Source organism: Drosophila montana, unplaced genomic scaffold (genome assembly GCF_035044405.1).
Source record: "Drosophila montana isolate Dmon_TW-CO22-7 unplaced genomic scaffold, ASM3504440v1 contig_3848_1, whole genome shotgun sequence".
NCBI lineage: Eukaryota > Metazoa > Arthropoda > Insecta > Diptera > Drosophilidae > Drosophila > Drosophila montana.
In genome coordinates this window covers 2,107,267-2,124,293 of record NW_026998720.1, presented here as the reverse complement: position 1 = coordinate 2,124,293, position 17,027 = coordinate 2,107,267, and the positions used below count along the sequence as shown (strand labels likewise).

Below are 17,027 nucleotides of genomic sequence, written 5' to 3'. Positions count from 1 at the left end.
CAAACACACACACACACACACCCAGATGCGCGCTCTCTCTCACACTCTCTCTGCAAGCGAAAGAGCAGTCGCTGTGTGTGTATGTGTGTGTGTGTGTTGGTGTAGTAAAACGGGTTTTGAGTTGGCTTTTGCCACTGCCAACTGCTGCTACCGCTGCTGCTGCTGCTGCTGTCGCCACCGCTGCTGCTGCTGCTGCTACTGCTATTGTCGCATTTTCAGTCAGTTGGCCAAATCAGTTGCTCTTTTGACTTAGTTAACACAGAACGTGCCGCGGCGACAATGGCAACGACATCGAATTGCAACGCATAGAACAACAAACATAACTGGGAAGAGACAAGAGCAATAACAACAACAACAACAACACAAAGCAACAACATATATAACGGGTTAGTCACAATGCCACAAAGAGTGGCCAGCGTCTGCTGCATGCAAACAGTGCATCAAAATTTTGTTCAATAGATATCTAAAGCATAAATCGAAATCAAAATAAGTATTGAAAATAAAAAACAATTGCGTGTTCGGGGCAGCTGTTGCTCGCTGTTATGTAAATGTCAAAAAAATTCAAAGCTGCCTTTTTGTATCTCATAGATACAAATAAGATTTAATGCTGTATCTACGTGTGTGCGTGCGCGTGTGTCTGTGTTAAATGCCAGCATCGGCTTTAGGCTCTGCGCTGCGTCATTTGCTACTCAAATTCAGGCAGCCACTTGAAGTGTTTCCAACTGCTTCCAAGCATCGCAGCCCAGTCCCAGTCCCAGTCCACAGCCTCTCCCATTTGGCCAGCAGCTTCAATTGAAATACGAAACGTACTTGATTCCTACGCGCTTATCCCTCTGCCAGCAGCAGCAGCAGCTGCAGTAACAGCCGTAACCCGACTAGAAGATACCCTGCAAGCAGTGTCGAGCTTCCCTTTAGACATATGTACATACAGCAGCTGTGCTTCTTCTTACATTTGCTCCACACTTTGTATGGGGAATGCATTCTTGATTAACTCTGGTAGTCCGATCTTTTTGAAAATTTTAAAACTTAAATATGGCATACAAAATAGTGTATATCCTAAATAAAATTTGTTGTTTTCTTTATTTTAGAGGGAATGGAGAAAGGCTTACAAAAAGAGAAATATTCCTTATAATTTTCGAGTTGTTCTAAAAAGAACATGTTTCAAAATCTAAACTTATCGATATTACGAAAATGGGTGGATATATCGAAAATAAGCGACAAATACTTTATGTATATGGAATAGAATAATATACTTATATTTTCAATTTTAAATCTCTAGCTTTTGTAGTTTTCGAGATCGGCGCGTTGACACAGATGCACAGATAAATAAAGATAAGCACATTAAAGATGATTATAAGACCTCGAAGATGCTTTCTTCTGCCTGTAACATGTAATTGCATAAAACTGGTATACCCTTTTCATACTGTTTAAATGCGTAGGGTATGACAACAACAACATTTACACTCCATACACCTACTTAAAAATTTAGAAAGTTGCTTGTCGGCCGCAGCGTTCGAGTCTTTTTCTTGGCTTGGCTTTCATTTCTTTGACTTTGGGCCTCTGGTCTTCCACACACACATACATATGTATATATGTATATATATATATGTATGTATATGTGCACGTATGTACTTGCCTCCCTTTCGTTTGCCCCTCTGCATTCTTGGCCCCCGCCCGTGTTGAGCCTCATTATTAATTGCTTTTAATATCTGGCATTTTCTTGACATGAACTATTCACATTTTTTGTTTGCTTCTATAGAATTCTTTGTGTGTGTGTGTGTGTGTATAAAGAATTGTTCCCATACTTAGTTTCATCTGACGGCAATTAGCAACCGGTTTTTGTAATAAACCCAATTAACTATATCTAATATATATTGAACTAATCGAATGCAGGCGACGTAATCAAACAATATTTATAGCTCCATTGTTTTGAGATACACGTGCCATGACCTAACTTACTAAACGATTCGATTTCAAAAGGGTTTCGAGAGAATTGGCTCAATTTATTTACAGTCGAGTCTAACAATATTATTGCCTGAGACAGCGAGTGCTAAGTGCTCTTGGGATAACTATGTAAATTCAATTAGTATAAGTTGAGCTTGGTTTTATTTTTTATTTTTATTTATTTTGTGATAAGCAAATATTTTTACTATTTGCCAATATATTTTCTTAATTATTTCGTTTATCCTACTCACAGTTTAATAAATGTTAAGATATTGAGCTCTTCATATAGATTCCCACTTACGCTAGTTTCTCAAGGGCGTATCCGACTCGAAGATACTCTGAAACGCCAAACTTTCGTTACAAACATTCTAACTTACTGTTATACATACACACATAAAAAACCTATACACACCCATTCACACGCAAGCTGTGCAGTGTCTCTAAGCCTCACACTATGGCAAATCCATTTTTCAAAAGCTTCGGTGTTTGTTGTCCGATCTTTATGAAACTTCAAGGGTTGGACACTTAAATATCCCAAAATATACTCTAGCTATGGATACTAAACATTTTTTCATTTTAGATAGATTGGGCGCAGCTATTCAAAAACTGAAATATTCCTAATATCAGCTATACAAGAGCCTATATACCAAGTTGGATGTGTTTAGCTCCCATAATAATCAAACGTAGCTAGATTTGAATCAGGAATATTTATACCTTATAGGATTGGAGATGCTTTCTTTGGCATTCTGTTACAAACGTAACATACATAGGAATTCTTCCCTTTTTCCCCATTCTCAATGGGTTCAGATTATAAAAAGAAGCTCTCACTATTACTGCAAAAGTCACAGCTTCTTCTATATCCTCTAACTCCATACCTTACTCAAATGTTGAATATTGATAAAGTGCTAATAGAAAACCCGTTATTACATTTTTGATCTGCTAGTTGCTTTATATCGTGCCCTAAATCATAATTCGATATGTCTAATGAACCTTTTGTCACTTTGAAATTGTAAATCTTTCCATAAAGTTATTTTCATCAGCGACTCGAGTGAAATCAATAGCAAATAGATATATCTTATGTATCAATTATAGTAAATTAATATATCTTATACGTTTATACATATTCTAGACTTAAATTCCAATCTTTAAACTGTTTACTGAAAACCAAACATAGGAGAAAAAGATCCAAAGAATTTATAAATAGATATTCTTAGTTTAAAAATACTTGCCAAATCGAATCATAATAAATAATTGCATTCTATTTTTGATGCACTGTAGCTTAATCGTATTTGTTTGCGCCTGCATTTTTATACCCTTTACAATTAACAAGAAAAAAGGACATATTGATTTTGTGCAAGTGCATGTAACAGGCAAAAAGAAGCATCTCCTATCCCATAAAGTATACATATTCTTGATCAGGACGACGAGCTGAGTTAATCTAGCCATGTATGTCTGAATGAAATCGTATAAGGCTTAATTTTAAAATATACAGATATTCTCGCATATAATAAAAGAACGATAACTACAGAGTTTTTCAGAATATCGATGCCATAATTCGATCTAAAATCTGGATTCCCCAAGTTTAGTATATAGGTTTTCTAATTGCTTATTCAGAATCCAATTATTTCCCTTTTTGATGCCTGACCCGTTCTCCCAAAAGGGTATCTCCCAGTCAGGCACTCCCGCCACGAGCACTTTTACTTGTTTCTTTTTTATTATTTTATAAACCATTAACGTATCCATGCAAAAGCCATCAAATTTTAATTGATTTTTGCTTTATATTTCATGGGCAGCGGTTTAATAAAGTGCATTTTCGTCTGCCAATAAATGTCGATAGAAGCTAAACTAATAATATTTCATTTTTGGACATAATTTCAGGTACATTTAAAATCCGTTAATGGCTGTCTAAGATTACAAACCGACTGAATCCGAAGCCAACCGCAAACTTTCATTGAAACGTCCAACAACAACAACAACAGCCGCGGGATTAAAGCAATATCAAAAATAGTACAAAACATCGTTCGTCCTTGGCATTTGAAACAGGGCCACCAAGCGGAAGTTGCAGGAAGAAACAGCTGCTGCCAGCTTGCAGCATTAAGCGTAACTTTTATTGAGATAACGCCAATCTAGAGGCGGTGCAGCCAAGACGCAATCCTGGCCCAGCGACAACAACAACACCACAGCAGCAACGGCAGCGCCAGCGGCGTTGGCAGCGTCGCGAGCAGCGGCGTTGGCAGCGTGCCCGTCATCATGGAGGGGCCGGAGGTAACATTTCTCTTTCAATTTGGCAGCATTCGCGATGCAGTCTGTGTACCGGTAAATGCGCTCACGCTCAAATCGCTCAAGGATTTGGCATGTGACTTCATCAACACCAAGGTGAGTGCGCGCTTAGCCATCGACCTGTCCTTAATCCCTCCACCTCCTCCTCCTCCTCCTTCAACAAATGAAAAACAAGCAAAAGTGCGGGGCTGCCCGGTTAGCAGATACCCTGACCCATATACATGCAGCGGATGACCTTGTTCTCTTAATCCTTCACTTTTGAAAATGCGTTCCTGAATAACTTCGGTTTTTATTGTCCGATTCTTATCAAATTTTCAGGGCATAAATATGACATCCAAATGTGTGTAAAGCCTAAAGCCCAAGGGTATAGCTATAACAAATTCTTTAAATCTTGGGTGAAGGGGTGAGAAATATTAAAAAAATGAAATATTCTAGATATACTCAGCTAAGAGATACGCTAAAAAACAAGAAAGAAAGCCTATCTTCGGCACGCTAAAGATTATATCTCCTTGTTGACCTATGTCTTAAGGTTTTGCAGATATGCGAGGAAAATCGTCATGCTCGTAATTAAGGAGTTTGGTCAAAATATCTCGGAAAAACTGGATTACATTCCATACAGAAAACTTTATTTCGACTGATTCTTCCTAAAGTGCTATATGATATAGTAATCCAATGTTGATAAGAAACATGGTAGGCTCGGATAACACCATCATGGCTATATGAACTGACTGCAGCAAAATGACGGATCTATTTTCAAAAGTAGAATAATTCGCATAGAAACAGACAGAAAGACAGAGATGGCGAAATCGGCTGAGCAAGAATCGATATAAGCGTCATAGGATGGAAAGCGTGTCCTTTTAAGCTATAAACACTTCATGACAAAATTATGCTACCCCTTAAAGGGGTATTAAAATTGTGGATAGCTGGGATCGCATAAATGGGTCAACATCTGTCGACTTAATTATGCAAAAGGCAGAAAACACACACAACAAGTCAATATTTTTTGCTAGCCGCTCAGGCGGAACGCGGTCAAGTCAACAGACCAACTTTAGCCATGTTCCACTGGCCTATAGATTGCATATTCTAACATACTAGCAACTATGCCTGTGTGTGCGTGCGTGCGTGTGTGTGTGTGTGGGCTTGTTTGTGTAGGAGTGTGTACCTAATAAATTTATGTGTGCACTATAATTGCTTAATTTCATTAAGTAAGTCGGAGCCACATAGAGTAGACATTTCCGTTTTGCGCTGTTATCCATGACCAATTCAATTAACCAGTTAGTAGCCAGCAGCAGCTGGGCCACACTGCCTCCAGTCCTGGCCCGAATCAGCAGCATTCGTTCCTTAACGCCATGCTACTCAGTACGCGCGTGGCACATTCTGTGGCCTTTCCCGACGCTTTGTTGAGCTTTGACAGCTGCTCCCGCCGACACAAGTATCATTTTTCAATGTCCATACTAAATAATGGGCAATGATGACTATGTTACCAACTTGGTAATATATCGCAAGTAGTTGGAAAGTGGCAAACAATGTCACAATTACTTAGGGCTTCCTATTTTCGCCCAATATTTTATAATGGTATTTTACTCAAATATCAATATGCTTTCAAGTTAAAAGAGGGTTAAATAAATATGGCACAAATATAAAAAACAAATGATAATAGAATAAAACCAAGCCCAGAAAAAATTTTTGGTTGTTCAGCTAACGGTTCGAGCCAATAACATTTTCAATAAAACACATTCTATTATTATAAATTATTATTATATAATATAAATGAGAAATAATTATTTTTACTATTCCAATAAAATTATTGTTGTTCTTCTGAAAAATGTGAGTACTGGTTTGTATTTGTCTTAAAGAATAGGCAGCTTTTCCGATTTAAGGTTTGGTTTATGGTCAACCAAAGTTATCAAAATTAAAGTCACAAGTCGGTTCGATTTAGAACCAGTTTAGGCTTATATAATATAACCAGGATATTTCGTACGAAATGATTTAAATCCATGAGCTAACAATGAGCGAATTGCAAGCGCAGTATGATTATGATATGATTTATAATAGCTAATAGATAGATAATAGATAGAAACACACTAGGCAAATCGCGCTAATGTATGGGTAATACCTCATTAATAGAGTATTTCAAGCATAGAATGTTTCAACTGATTTCATTAGGCATAAGTAACAGTATTTTTGTAGCCTTATTTTAATTGATATCGATAACACATTTGATAATATATACATATGTATATGTATATATATGTTATATATACGTGCATATGTATGTCTGCTGACGCCAGAATCTTATCACACAATCAATTAAGATATGGCTATGATAACTGATATAGTATGATGATAAAACACCATATGCAAAATGAGCGTTAAATTAAGCAAAACATCAAAATTGACATTGTCCTCACTAACAAAAGGTTGCTCCCTCTCGCTGCCTCTCCCTCTCTCTCTCTCTAACTGTGTTTCTCTCGCTCTTCTTTGTATTTTGCTAGATACCAGATAGCGGACTCACATATCTGTCAGAGCGCATACTGCTCTTCATACATGACTATAGCACACCCAATGTGCTGCACATTATCAATTCCGCCGCGGAAGTTGTGGACGAGACATTGGTGGAAATTGTATTAACAGCCAGTCGTAAGTAGTTGTATATAAAATGCACGCGCCGTCACCTTCAATCTCTGCCTTGCGAGCGAGAGGAGTGACAGCCATTTAACAAAAATGTCATCAACCATATCCATTTGATGCCCCCAACAGCCATACTGTATCCGACATCGGAAATGCCAACACTGAAGCCGCATAGCCTGAACGTGCACTCCTATAAGGCGCCCACATTCTGTGATTTTTGCGGCGAGATGCTGTTTGGTCTGGTGCGTCAAGGACTCAAATGCGATGGTATGTAGCCTGACAGCAGAGACACACACACACACAATCGCACCCGCACACACTCGCACACATGCACGCATCCTGTCTCATAAAAACTAACTCGATTGTGGCGTATACTTTATTCCCATAAACCCGTCACAGGCTGTGGTCAAAACTATCACAAACGATGTGTGGTGAAAATACCCAACAATTGCAACCGGTCCAGTGATGCCACATCGCGACGTTCGTTCACATTGCAGCCGCCCCGCAGCCCATCCGGCAGCTCACAGCTGTCGCTTATCTCCAACGAGGAGTCGACGGGTCGTCATGACTCCAGCAGTTCACTGGTAAAACGCATGTCGGAGCTTATGAATGATATTATTAAGAATTAAATGTGGGCCACAAACTGGGGTACATATGGGTGTGGCTATAAGCGAGTGCTTGTTAACGGTAAGGTAACGGGGCTCCCTACGAGTATTTCAAAACTATTTACTTAATTTTGCATTTAATTTTTTGTATTATTTACATTTGAATAAACTTGATTTAATTTTGCTAAAATGCTTAAGTGGCTTTTATTTGAAATCCAGTTAAATACTCGTAGGGAAACGTTATTCAATTAAAATTCAATTAAACGGCTTAATAGTGGGAACAGTTAAATGGGCGTGGACAGTTGCAAGTCGAGAAGAGTGGAGAGTGGAGAACAGAATATATTTATGTTAAGCTTGCACTAAAATATTCTAAAATCGCGCAAGCTTTGGAACGATAAACTTTTAGGTATTAAAAAGAGAATTATTTAGGATTTGAAAATTAATATAACCTGATGATATTTATGACAAACAAAACCTGGCAACCCCGTTCGTCCGACTGCTCCTATATATATATATATATCAATTTCTATAAATTATATCATAGTTTCACGTTGATTAACTTTATTTGAAATTTTTAATTGTTCTACCCCAAAATTGATAGAAATGCATGGCAGCCATAATTTGCAAGGGAGTCTCCTAGTGAAGTAGGGCATCTCCTAGTCAAGCGCTCGCGTCCACGATTATTTTGTTGTAAAACTATTTGCATTTCGTCCGTAGAACATACCAGGATATACCGGCCGTCATCAGCGCACTCACTCCGCCAGCAGCCGGAACGGTCAGATGGTGCTCCGGATTCCGCACACCTTCATGGTGCACACATACGGCATACCCACGGTCTGTCAGCACTGCAAGAAGCTGCTGAAGGGCCTCTTCAAGCAGGGCTTGCAGTGCCGCGACTGCCAGTACAATACTCACAAGAAGTGCATGGATAAGGTGCCGCAGGACTGCACCGGCGAGACGCAGCTCAGTCAATTGCAGGCGGAGATTAACGATGGGACGCCGCGCAAGGAGCGCGACAATTTCTTTCGCGAGGAGTTCGATGACAGCGACTTTGAAGATGGACCACAAACTGAATATGCCAAATATAACAAAGCCAGCGGCGGCACAAATCTGGTAGCTGGGCGACCAAGGGAGCCACCCAAGGCCTTGACCAATGCACATAACTCACCACCGGAGCTAGTCAATGGTGGCATGGATGGCAGCAGCAGCAGCAGCACTGCGGGGGATACCAAATCCAGCGACGGCCAGTCGGAGCAGTCGCAATCCTCATCCTCCTCTTCACCTAGCGCCAATATACCCCTCATGCGCATTGTGCAGTCCGTGAAGCACACAAAGAAACGTGGCGGCCAGGCCATCAAGGAGGGTTGGCTGGTGCACTACACCTCCATGGACAAGGCGCTGAAGCGCTACTTTTGGCGGCTGGACTCCAAGACCATAACGTTGTTCATATCGGAGCAGGGCAGCAAGTACCACAAGGAGCTGCCCCTCGCCGAGCTACTATCAATTAAAACGCATCGCGATCCGCGACCCGAGAGCAACTACTGCTTTGAGCTGTGCACGGCCAATCTGAGCTACTACGTAGGCCAGGATCCTCAGCTGGGCGTGGCTGTGGAGCAAGCCGTACGCCTGCCCCCGCCGGACAGTGGCATCGGCTCAGACATAGCCAAGAGCTGGGAGACGAGCATACGCCAAGCCTTCATGCATGTAACCAACACGCGTGAGTAGCAACCACACCGTCATGGAAGCCCAACTACAAGTTCCTAATCCCTTGCTCTGTCCCTCTTTCTCTTTCTCTTTTTACAGAATGCTGCGAATCGGAGGAACAGGTGCAGGACATGGGTCAGCTATATCAGATCTTTCCCGACGAAGTGCTCGGCTCCGGTCAGTTCGGTGTCGTCTACGGGGGTGTCCACAAGAAGTCTAAGCGGGAGGTGGCCATCAAGGTAATTGACAAGCTGCGCTTCCCCACCAAACAGGAGGCACAACTGAAAAACGAGGTGGCCATACTCCAGAACATAACCCACTGTGGCGTCGTAAATTTGGAGCGTATGTTCGAGACACCGGAGCGCATATTTGTGGTCATGGAGAAGCTCAAGGGTGACATGCTGGAGATGATACTCTCGCATTCGCGCGGCCGTCTCAGCGAGCGTGTGACCAAGTTTCTGATCACACAAATCCTGATTGCCCTGAAGTATCTGCACTCCCAGAATATTGTGCATTGCGATCTGAAGCCGGAGAATGTGTTGCTCTCTTCGGATGCTGAATTTCCGCAGGTAAAACTCTGCGATTTTGGCTATGCGCGCATCATTGGCGAGAAATCCTTCAGACGTTCGGTTGTGGGAACTCCCGCCTATCTGGCGCCCGAGGTGTTGCGCAACAAGGGCTACAATCGCTCGCTGGACATGTGGAGCGTCGGTGTCATCATCTATGTGAGCCTCAGCGGCACATTTCCCTTTAACGAGGAGGAGGATATTAACGATCAGATACAGAACGCGGCATTCATGTATCCACCAAATCCATGGAAGGAGATCTCCTCGAATGGTAAGCCCAGATATCTATCTATATAAAGCTGTTTTACCTGACCACGCTAAGACGGGGTTTAGGGATATTTCACGCGCAAGTGTGGAAAAATCGCGGAAAGCAGTTGCATACAACTTTTTAGTTTACCATCCGATTAGCTTTCAACTCACTTTTAAAGAAGATAGTTTAAATTCATCCGAGACCTGTTTCACACTTTTCTTTGGAGCTTTGGAGCCAAAGATGGGTGAAACTTCGACCTCAAACTCATTTCCAAGGAATTTTATGAAAATTTATTCAAGAGTTGTTCCACACCTTTCCCAAAATCCACTCTTAGATTAAAATGCGAGTTAAAAATTGAATGAGCGAAATTATATATTTCTAAAAATTTTATATTTCTAACTCGATAGACCTTAAGCTCATTTTCGAATTTATATATAAAATTTGGAACTTTGATGTTTAAAATTAGAATCAAAACTCAAAAAAAGAAAACCTGTATCGGGCAAGGCCGGGATATACCGTAAAACTATACAAGCATATCAAAGAAAATATTGAACATCTTCTTCATCCACCCTCCGCCAGCCATTGACCTCATCAACAACCTGCTGCAGGTGAAGCAGCGCAAACGCTACACATGCGACAAGAGTCTGATGCACTATTGGCTGCAGGATAAGCAGACATACAGGGATTTGCGTAATTTGGAGACGCAAGTGGGTCTGGGACGCTATCTCACCCATGAGGCGGACGATGTGCGCTGGGACAGCGCTGGTGACATTTGACCTGCTGCAGGTGGCAAAACAACAACAGCAACAACAGCAACAACAACAACAACAACAACCGCAACAAATCCAGAACTGATGCAACCGCTGTCCGGCTGCCATAGCGCGCCCAGCGATAGCTATCCATCCCCATCGAACTGTGCCGGCTGCCATCGTCTGACCAGCTCGCCGAAAGTGGAGGCCATTGGCGATAAGGCGTTGAAGTGGATGCGCTTTCATCTCTGCAAGCACATCAAATAGCGTCCACTTAGCCATTGCTTTTTCTATACATATTTTATTGTTTATATACACATACATACATATGTTTCTCACTGACTGTAAATTAACGAAAATTTTTAATTAGCACCTTGTTCGAAAGTGAAAAAAACTAAATTAAAAATTTTCATCGATCTAAACTTAACCGCCAAAATTTCGATGTAACTGTGAATTTTGAAATATCTTTTTTCATGCTCGCACTAGCGCTTGCTCTTGCTAAAAAAAAAAAAAGAAAAAGAAAATCACATTTCCATCTGAAAAAATTATATTTCTCACATGCTTGTCCAGCTACATTTGTAACTGCAATATCTGTGCTAAATTTTTCTTAAGAATCAAAACTAGTTTATAGCCAAAAGAAAAACCTAACGAATTACAGTACATAAAATATGCATACTATATGATCATATAGACCAACCCGAAAACGCTCAGCTGTACTCGTATTTTAGAACCAATTATAAAAGAAAAGAAGAAAACAATTTAGATAAATAAAAAAAATGCTTGAAAATGAATCTTGTTTATCTGTGCCACAAATCGCTGACAGATCCGTTCAGTGGCATGCAACGGTTGACACCCTTTTCTTTGAAAGACTTTTCCAACCACTTTTCCAGACAGTCGCGGCACAGCCATTTAACGAACAAGATGCAACTCTTTGTGGCCAAGCTGTGCCTGCTGCTGGCACTGTCCCACTTCAGTCTAAGCGAGTGGGTGGAGATATCTCACTCGCACTCGCACTCGCAGCCAATTGAAGCCCCCAAGCAAGTCAAGCAACTGCCCGTTGAGGGAAATGTTAATCCCGAGGGCTTCACCACGCCCAGCGCCGTGTGGATCGAGTATCAGCGCGAACGATTTGGACTGAGCAACAGTCAGAGCAATCCGCTGATAGTCAGCGATGCAGGCGGGCTGAAGCACAGCTCACAAATTGTTGTCACAAACGGCAGTCAGGTGATTCATGCCAGGACCAAGTTGGTGGTGAAGAATAGCTCTAGCATGCCGTCAGTGGATGTGGATTTGGTGGTTACACCCAAAGTGGAAACCACATCACGCCGTCACTCGTCGCATGTGGAGAGTGCCGAGGATGCAGATGGCATTGTGGAAACGGCCACCGAACAGTCGGATAACGCAGATCCGGTCGATAATGAAGAGCTGATGTTGCCCAGCATGCAGGGTTTTATAAAATTTCTGAAAAAAATGCAAGTCGGCTGGATAAAGAAATCAGCGCTCAACTTCGAAAGCAAAATTAAATTACTGAAGCAACTACGCGATACTTTCATGAAAGTTATTGGTGCGTATTTAAAATTGAATAAAGAGTTGACACTAAGTGCATTATACGTCCCACAGAGCAACAATTCTCGGTGCTGTGGCAGCCAACGGAGCGTCACAGACGACGACGACGCAGCCTGCTGGATGAATCCAATTTGGATTTTCCACCGGAAGCGGCACTTATGAGCATAAATTTTCTGACATTTGCAGTATTTTTAATAAAACTTGTGCTGGTGAGTAGATAAAACCTGAACAATTAAAATGTAGCTTAAAATATATTTAATATTACAGCAAGTTGTGAAAATAGTCAAAAGCAAGCATTACAACTTTTCGGGATTTAATATAAATGCAGAGGTGGTACGAAATCCATAATATCTACAGTTTAAAATTGGCGGGCTGCGCAGCGCGTGCTGAATTTGGTAACTCTGGTGACAGCAATCATCTGGCAACGCCGCGCCGCAAATCAGCTGCTTTGCTATTTAGAATTCTTACACGTGCAACGGCACATTCAAACTTTAATATAGTTTAGTTTTATTTTAATTAAATAAAAATGGATGAGAAAACATTAATTGAAACGGTTCACAAACGAAAAAAAGATGCATATTTACCCACAATGCGTATGTATTGAATAAAACCAAAGCATGCCGCCACTAAAACGGATTCGGGTTGCAGTAAATTTTCAGAATGGCTCGCTCGGCGCTAGCTCCAATTTTTGCTTGGTTGAGAGCAAAAACAATCGAAATCCACGCAAGCGCGCCTTGGTCATGGCCGGTGTTAACACCTATGTGGGGGATCTGCAGGATAGCGAAGAGTTTGATACGTATATTTGCGTGCGCAACAAAACCACAAATAAAGCAACAATTGTGCCTGTGCAACAAGCGCTGCTGTCCAACCACATCTACGAGAAGATGGAGAAGCTGGAGAACCGACCAATGCTGAGCAAAGAACATGCCACGAAAAAGCTGCTCAAAGAATTTGGCGGACGCAAGGCATCCCGCTATGTGGCCAATCACGAGCAAATGATGGTCAATGTGGATGTGATGCGTAAAGATTTGGATGAAACCGTGCAGAGCTCTGTGCGCCATAATGGCGAGAATGAAGAGGATGATAGTTTGCCCGAAGTGGACGCAAACAATGCGGAATACTTGGCCACCATTGTGCCCAAGTGTGATAAGGCGGCAACAAAAGTAAGCGAAATTTACGAAGTGGAGGACGTGGTGCCACAATCACTACTTGATCGCCTGGACGAAGAGGCCAACAGTGTGTACTCGACGCCATTGGAGACACTGCCGTAAGTTGAATATACCATTAACCAAATCTCAGCTAATAACATTCACATGCAGCATCGAATCGGACTATTTGCGCGATTGCATCAAGCGCATACAGGATAAGGAAGTTACCTCGAAACAGGACATCCTCAACATTAAATTGATTATCTACATGGATGCGCTGCAATCGCTAATCGCGCTGCGTAAAAGACAAATGAAACATGTTGAACTGTCGCGCATCACGGAAAAGGTGGAGAACGATGTACGACATCGTTTTGCCGATCCCAATGTTGCCAAATCCTTCACACGCACCAGCTTTAGCACAGAGAAGGCACTCACTCATTTCATTGTGCTTGCCCTGCTTATCAGTGAGAAGCATGAAGTGGACGTCAATATACTCTCACGCATTCTGCGCACATCCAAGGATCGCATCATTGCCTATGCTCACATTGTAAATGCCCGTCCGAAAGCCCGCTCGGATATGCTATCACTGCGGCTACCCAGCACTGTGCCCGCGCTGACGTCTTCCAGGCGCTTTCAGCGCAAGAAATAGCAGACACAAATTTAGTATCAAGAGAGCAGTTAAAAAAAAAAAACACCCTGTATTGATTGCAGCAGTTGCATCGATTAAACAATTTCGGACCAATTTGAGTTCAAGGCCGAATAGAGGACCTAAAAACCGACGATTTATTTTTCGTCGTGAGTAAAATTTAACGCTGCGTGCCGTTTTTTGTATCTTAAAAAAACACAATTTATTTTTACATTTCATTTTATTTAGATTTTTAAATGATAAACCGTGAGTAACATTCAACACTTGCGTGGAGTTTTTGTTATTCAGAACTCGAGAAAATAATACAAATACATTTCATTTTGCTATATAATTGGAAATTTTGCTGTATGTGTTTGTTGCATTCTTAGAATTTGACAATGCTTGGCTCGTCGTTGTAACGTGATATAGATTGGTTAGATTCCTTGTTATATGTGGTTGGAACAAACAGTTCGCTGAAGTATTTTAGCAGAGTTAAGTAAACTGATTTGGGCTCTGTGTCCAGCTGTAGAATGTGGCAATTGATAACTGGTTTTTGAAAATGTATAAAATTTTTACTCACACGCAAAACAAATGCAAGGCAATCTTGTTAATCCCTCCCCCATTGATGTTGTTAGTGATTTGTGTGTTTTTGATTTCTGGCCTAGACAGCCAGGCCGAAAACGGAAACAATGCAGTACATGGTCTTATTCTCCCAACGCACTGTGCAGCTGCCGTCGGTATCGTTGTTCCAATAGCAGGAGCTGGCCGTATGCAAGCCGGCGCCATTCTTTTGCATAATCATAGCGGTGACAATGTATTTGTATGGCTTCTGCTCCTTGGTCAGCACAGTAAGGCAATTCTCAACCACCTGGCCGGTCCAGTTGTTTACCTTATCGTGCTGGTACGCGTTGCCACCGATAGTAGACTCGATTGCCTCTTTAATTGTTTTGCTCACATCATCCACAATAAATTGGCTTTCCTCGCGTGAGTCATCCATTGTAGTTGTAGATTTGCAAAAGTTTTCACAATATTTCGTATCTAATTTATGCTTGTCTGCTGTCGCTTCACGTTGAGTTATGCGCGCGTATTCTCATTCGTTGGCGCGTCTGATTCCCACAAAAACAAATATGTCTGGTCAGTTTCGACAAATTTCGCTTGCCTTCTTAGTTGGCGAGCAGTTTACTTAGTGATGTGGAAAGCACTAAATTATCGATAGCTCATTTTTTGAGCGATATGCACTGATTTTTTAAAATACCTCAAATTCCTTATATTAGAGCGAGACAACTACAGTTGTACAATGTGTAAGACTTATCGATAGGTAGGTACATATCATCTTGCTTATCGGCCTTTCACTTCATTTGTTTATTTCACGATCTTTGCGAATTATTTAAAGGAATAATGACAGCATCTGCCTTTTCCAGCCTGGATACGGCGGCGTTGGAGCGCCAGGCAGAATTGACAGCTGAATTACCGGTAATATTTGAACAAATCTGGAACGAGACGCACAAAAAAGTTAGCAGCAACTGGATTCGACAAAATGGTTATAAGCGGGTGCGTAGTTTCTATCACCAAATGTCGTTTCTAGATGTTAACGCATTTCTCAGATCTGTCTGCAATTCCCAGATGATTATCTGCCACACAGCAATGCTATTAGCACCTATCTACAGACAGCTCTGGCAGCAGAGGAGTGCAAAATATTCATTTTAGCAGACACGACATATGGAAGCTGTTGCGTGGATGAAATAGCTGCGGCTCATGTGGAGGCGGACAGCATGATTCATTTTGGCAATGCTTGCCGCAGCAAAGCCAGTCGCCTACCGGTGCTTTATTTGTATCCGGTGCTGTCGATAGATCTGGCCACAATACTGCAACAGCTAGCTACGCTGCAGCCGGAGTGCGGCGAACGAGAGGTTTGCGTCTACCTGGACATTGGCTATCAGCATCTGTACGAGCAGCAGCCAGCTGGTGGCGTATTAACTGAGGGCGAAGATACGCTTTATAACCAGCTGCGCGATGTGCTGCAGCCCAAGAAGCTGCTCATCGAGCCGTATCCACCGCCGGCTGAAGATTTCATTGAGAGCAAGCAATTAGCGGAGTCCGCGAATGCCGAGCGTATTTGCATTTTTGTGGGTGCCGATAATCAAAGTTTTGCCAATTTGTCGCTAACTACTAAAGCGTTCCAGTGGCATATATTGGACGGTGCCAAGGGCACACTGAGTGCCAAAAATCCGCTAACAGCTCAATATATACGCCGACGCTATTACTATATAGAGAAGTGCAAAGATGCACAGACTCTGGGCCTTATTGTGGCCACATTGAGCGCTGTCGGTTATTTGGACGTGGTGACGCGTTTGCAGGAAATGGCAAAGAGTCGTGGCATCAAGACGCAGCTGATTTCCGTTGGTCGCATAAATCCCGCCAAACTGGCAAACTTCCTGGAGATTGATTGCTTTGTGCTAATTGGCTGTCCCTTTAATAATATGTATAATTCCAAGGAGTACTACAAACCCATTGTATCCGTCTTCGAGGCGGAAATGGCGCTGAATCCAGCCTGGCATATGAAATACCCGGAGGCATATGTCACAGATTTCAAGCAATTACTGCCCAAGGGTCGCAGCTTTTTGCCCTTTGATGCGCAGGCCGTGCAGCCACAGGATATGAGCCTGGTCAGCGGACGCATGCGAGGCGGTACTGGCTGCGATGAGACCGTCGATGCAAGCAATACCACAGTGGCTACTCAGGCCAAAATGGCTCTGATGACAACTGACACGGGTCTGACGTTTGAGGATCGCACTTGGCAGGGCTTGGATCCAGCTTTGGGACAAACCGAACCAGCCAAATTGCAGCAGGGTCTCAGCGGTATACCCATCAAATACTCGCACGATTAGGTTAAAATTTACACCAATTTCTTAATAATATTAAGTTATAAATATCAATAAAATATATCGAACAATTAACG

At 42.0% G+C, this 17,027-nt stretch overlaps 5 protein-coding genes across 7 annotated transcripts; 4 read left to right on the top strand and 1 right to left on the bottom strand.

The window, feature by feature from the left end:
• The first annotated feature begins 3,867 nt into the window (after positions 1-3,867).
• On the top strand, positions 3,868-11,295 carry PKD (serine/threonine-protein kinase D3). 3 transcript variants are annotated; one of them, XM_064696989.1, is made up of 8 exons: positions 3,868-4,320; positions 6,720-6,864; positions 6,985-7,122; positions 7,255-7,439; positions 8,178-9,177; positions 9,264-10,001; positions 10,447-10,497; positions 10,560-11,295. In XM_064696989.1, the coding sequence occupies exons 1-8, from the start codon at positions 4,195-4,197 to the stop codon at positions 10,754-10,756; spliced, it is 2,580 nt and encodes an 859-aa protein (XP_064553059.1). In that variant the 5' UTR covers positions 3,868-4,194; the 3' UTR covers positions 10,757-11,295. The 3 variants fall into 3 exon arrangements, with proteins under 3 accessions (XP_064553059.1, XP_064553060.1, XP_064553061.1); XM_064696990.1 differs by lacking the exon at positions 10,447-10,497; XM_064696991.1 differs by lacking the exons at positions 3,868-4,320; positions 6,720-6,864; positions 6,985-7,122; positions 7,255-7,439 and adding an exon at positions 7,959-8,104.
• A 342-nt stretch (positions 11,296-11,637) lies between these two features.
• LOC135438623 (uncharacterized) lies at positions 11,638-12,698 on the top strand. Its single transcript, XM_064696993.1, has 3 exons — positions 11,638-12,293; positions 12,350-12,504; positions 12,563-12,698. Exons 1-3 carry the CDS (start codon positions 11,651-11,653, stop codon positions 12,641-12,643), a joined length of 879 nt encoding a protein of 292 aa, XP_064553063.1. The 5' UTR covers positions 11,638-11,650; the 3' UTR covers positions 12,644-12,698.
• Positions 12,699-12,731: 33 nt separating this feature from the next.
• Polr1E (RNA polymerase I subunit E) lies at positions 12,732-14,203 on the top strand. Its single transcript, XM_064696992.1, has 3 exons — positions 12,732-12,888; positions 12,944-13,562; positions 13,615-14,203. The coding sequence occupies exons 1-3, from the start codon at positions 12,822-12,824 to the stop codon at positions 14,090-14,092; spliced, it is 1,164 nt and encodes a 387-aa protein (XP_064553062.1). The 5' UTR covers positions 12,732-12,821; the 3' UTR covers positions 14,093-14,203.
• Positions 14,204-14,290: 87 nt separating this feature from the next.
• On the bottom strand, positions 14,291-15,258 carry Dlc90F (dynein light chain 90F). The gene is made up of 2 exons (XM_064696988.1): positions 14,649-15,258; positions 14,291-14,591 (listed from the first exon to the last, which is right to left on the bottom strand). The coding sequence occupies exon 1, from the start codon at positions 15,063-15,065 to the stop codon at positions 14,730-14,732; it is 336 nt and encodes a 111-aa protein (XP_064553058.1). The 5' UTR covers positions 15,066-15,258; the 3' UTR covers positions 14,291-14,591; positions 14,649-14,729.
• A 137-nt stretch (positions 15,259-15,395) lies between these two features.
• Positions 15,396-17,027, top strand: Dph2 (Diphthamide biosynthesis 2). Its single transcript, XM_064696979.1, has 2 exons — positions 15,396-15,619; positions 15,673-17,027. Exons 1-2 carry the CDS (start codon positions 15,467-15,469, stop codon positions 16,954-16,956), a joined length of 1,437 nt encoding a protein of 478 aa, XP_064553049.1. The 5' UTR covers positions 15,396-15,466; the 3' UTR covers positions 16,957-17,027.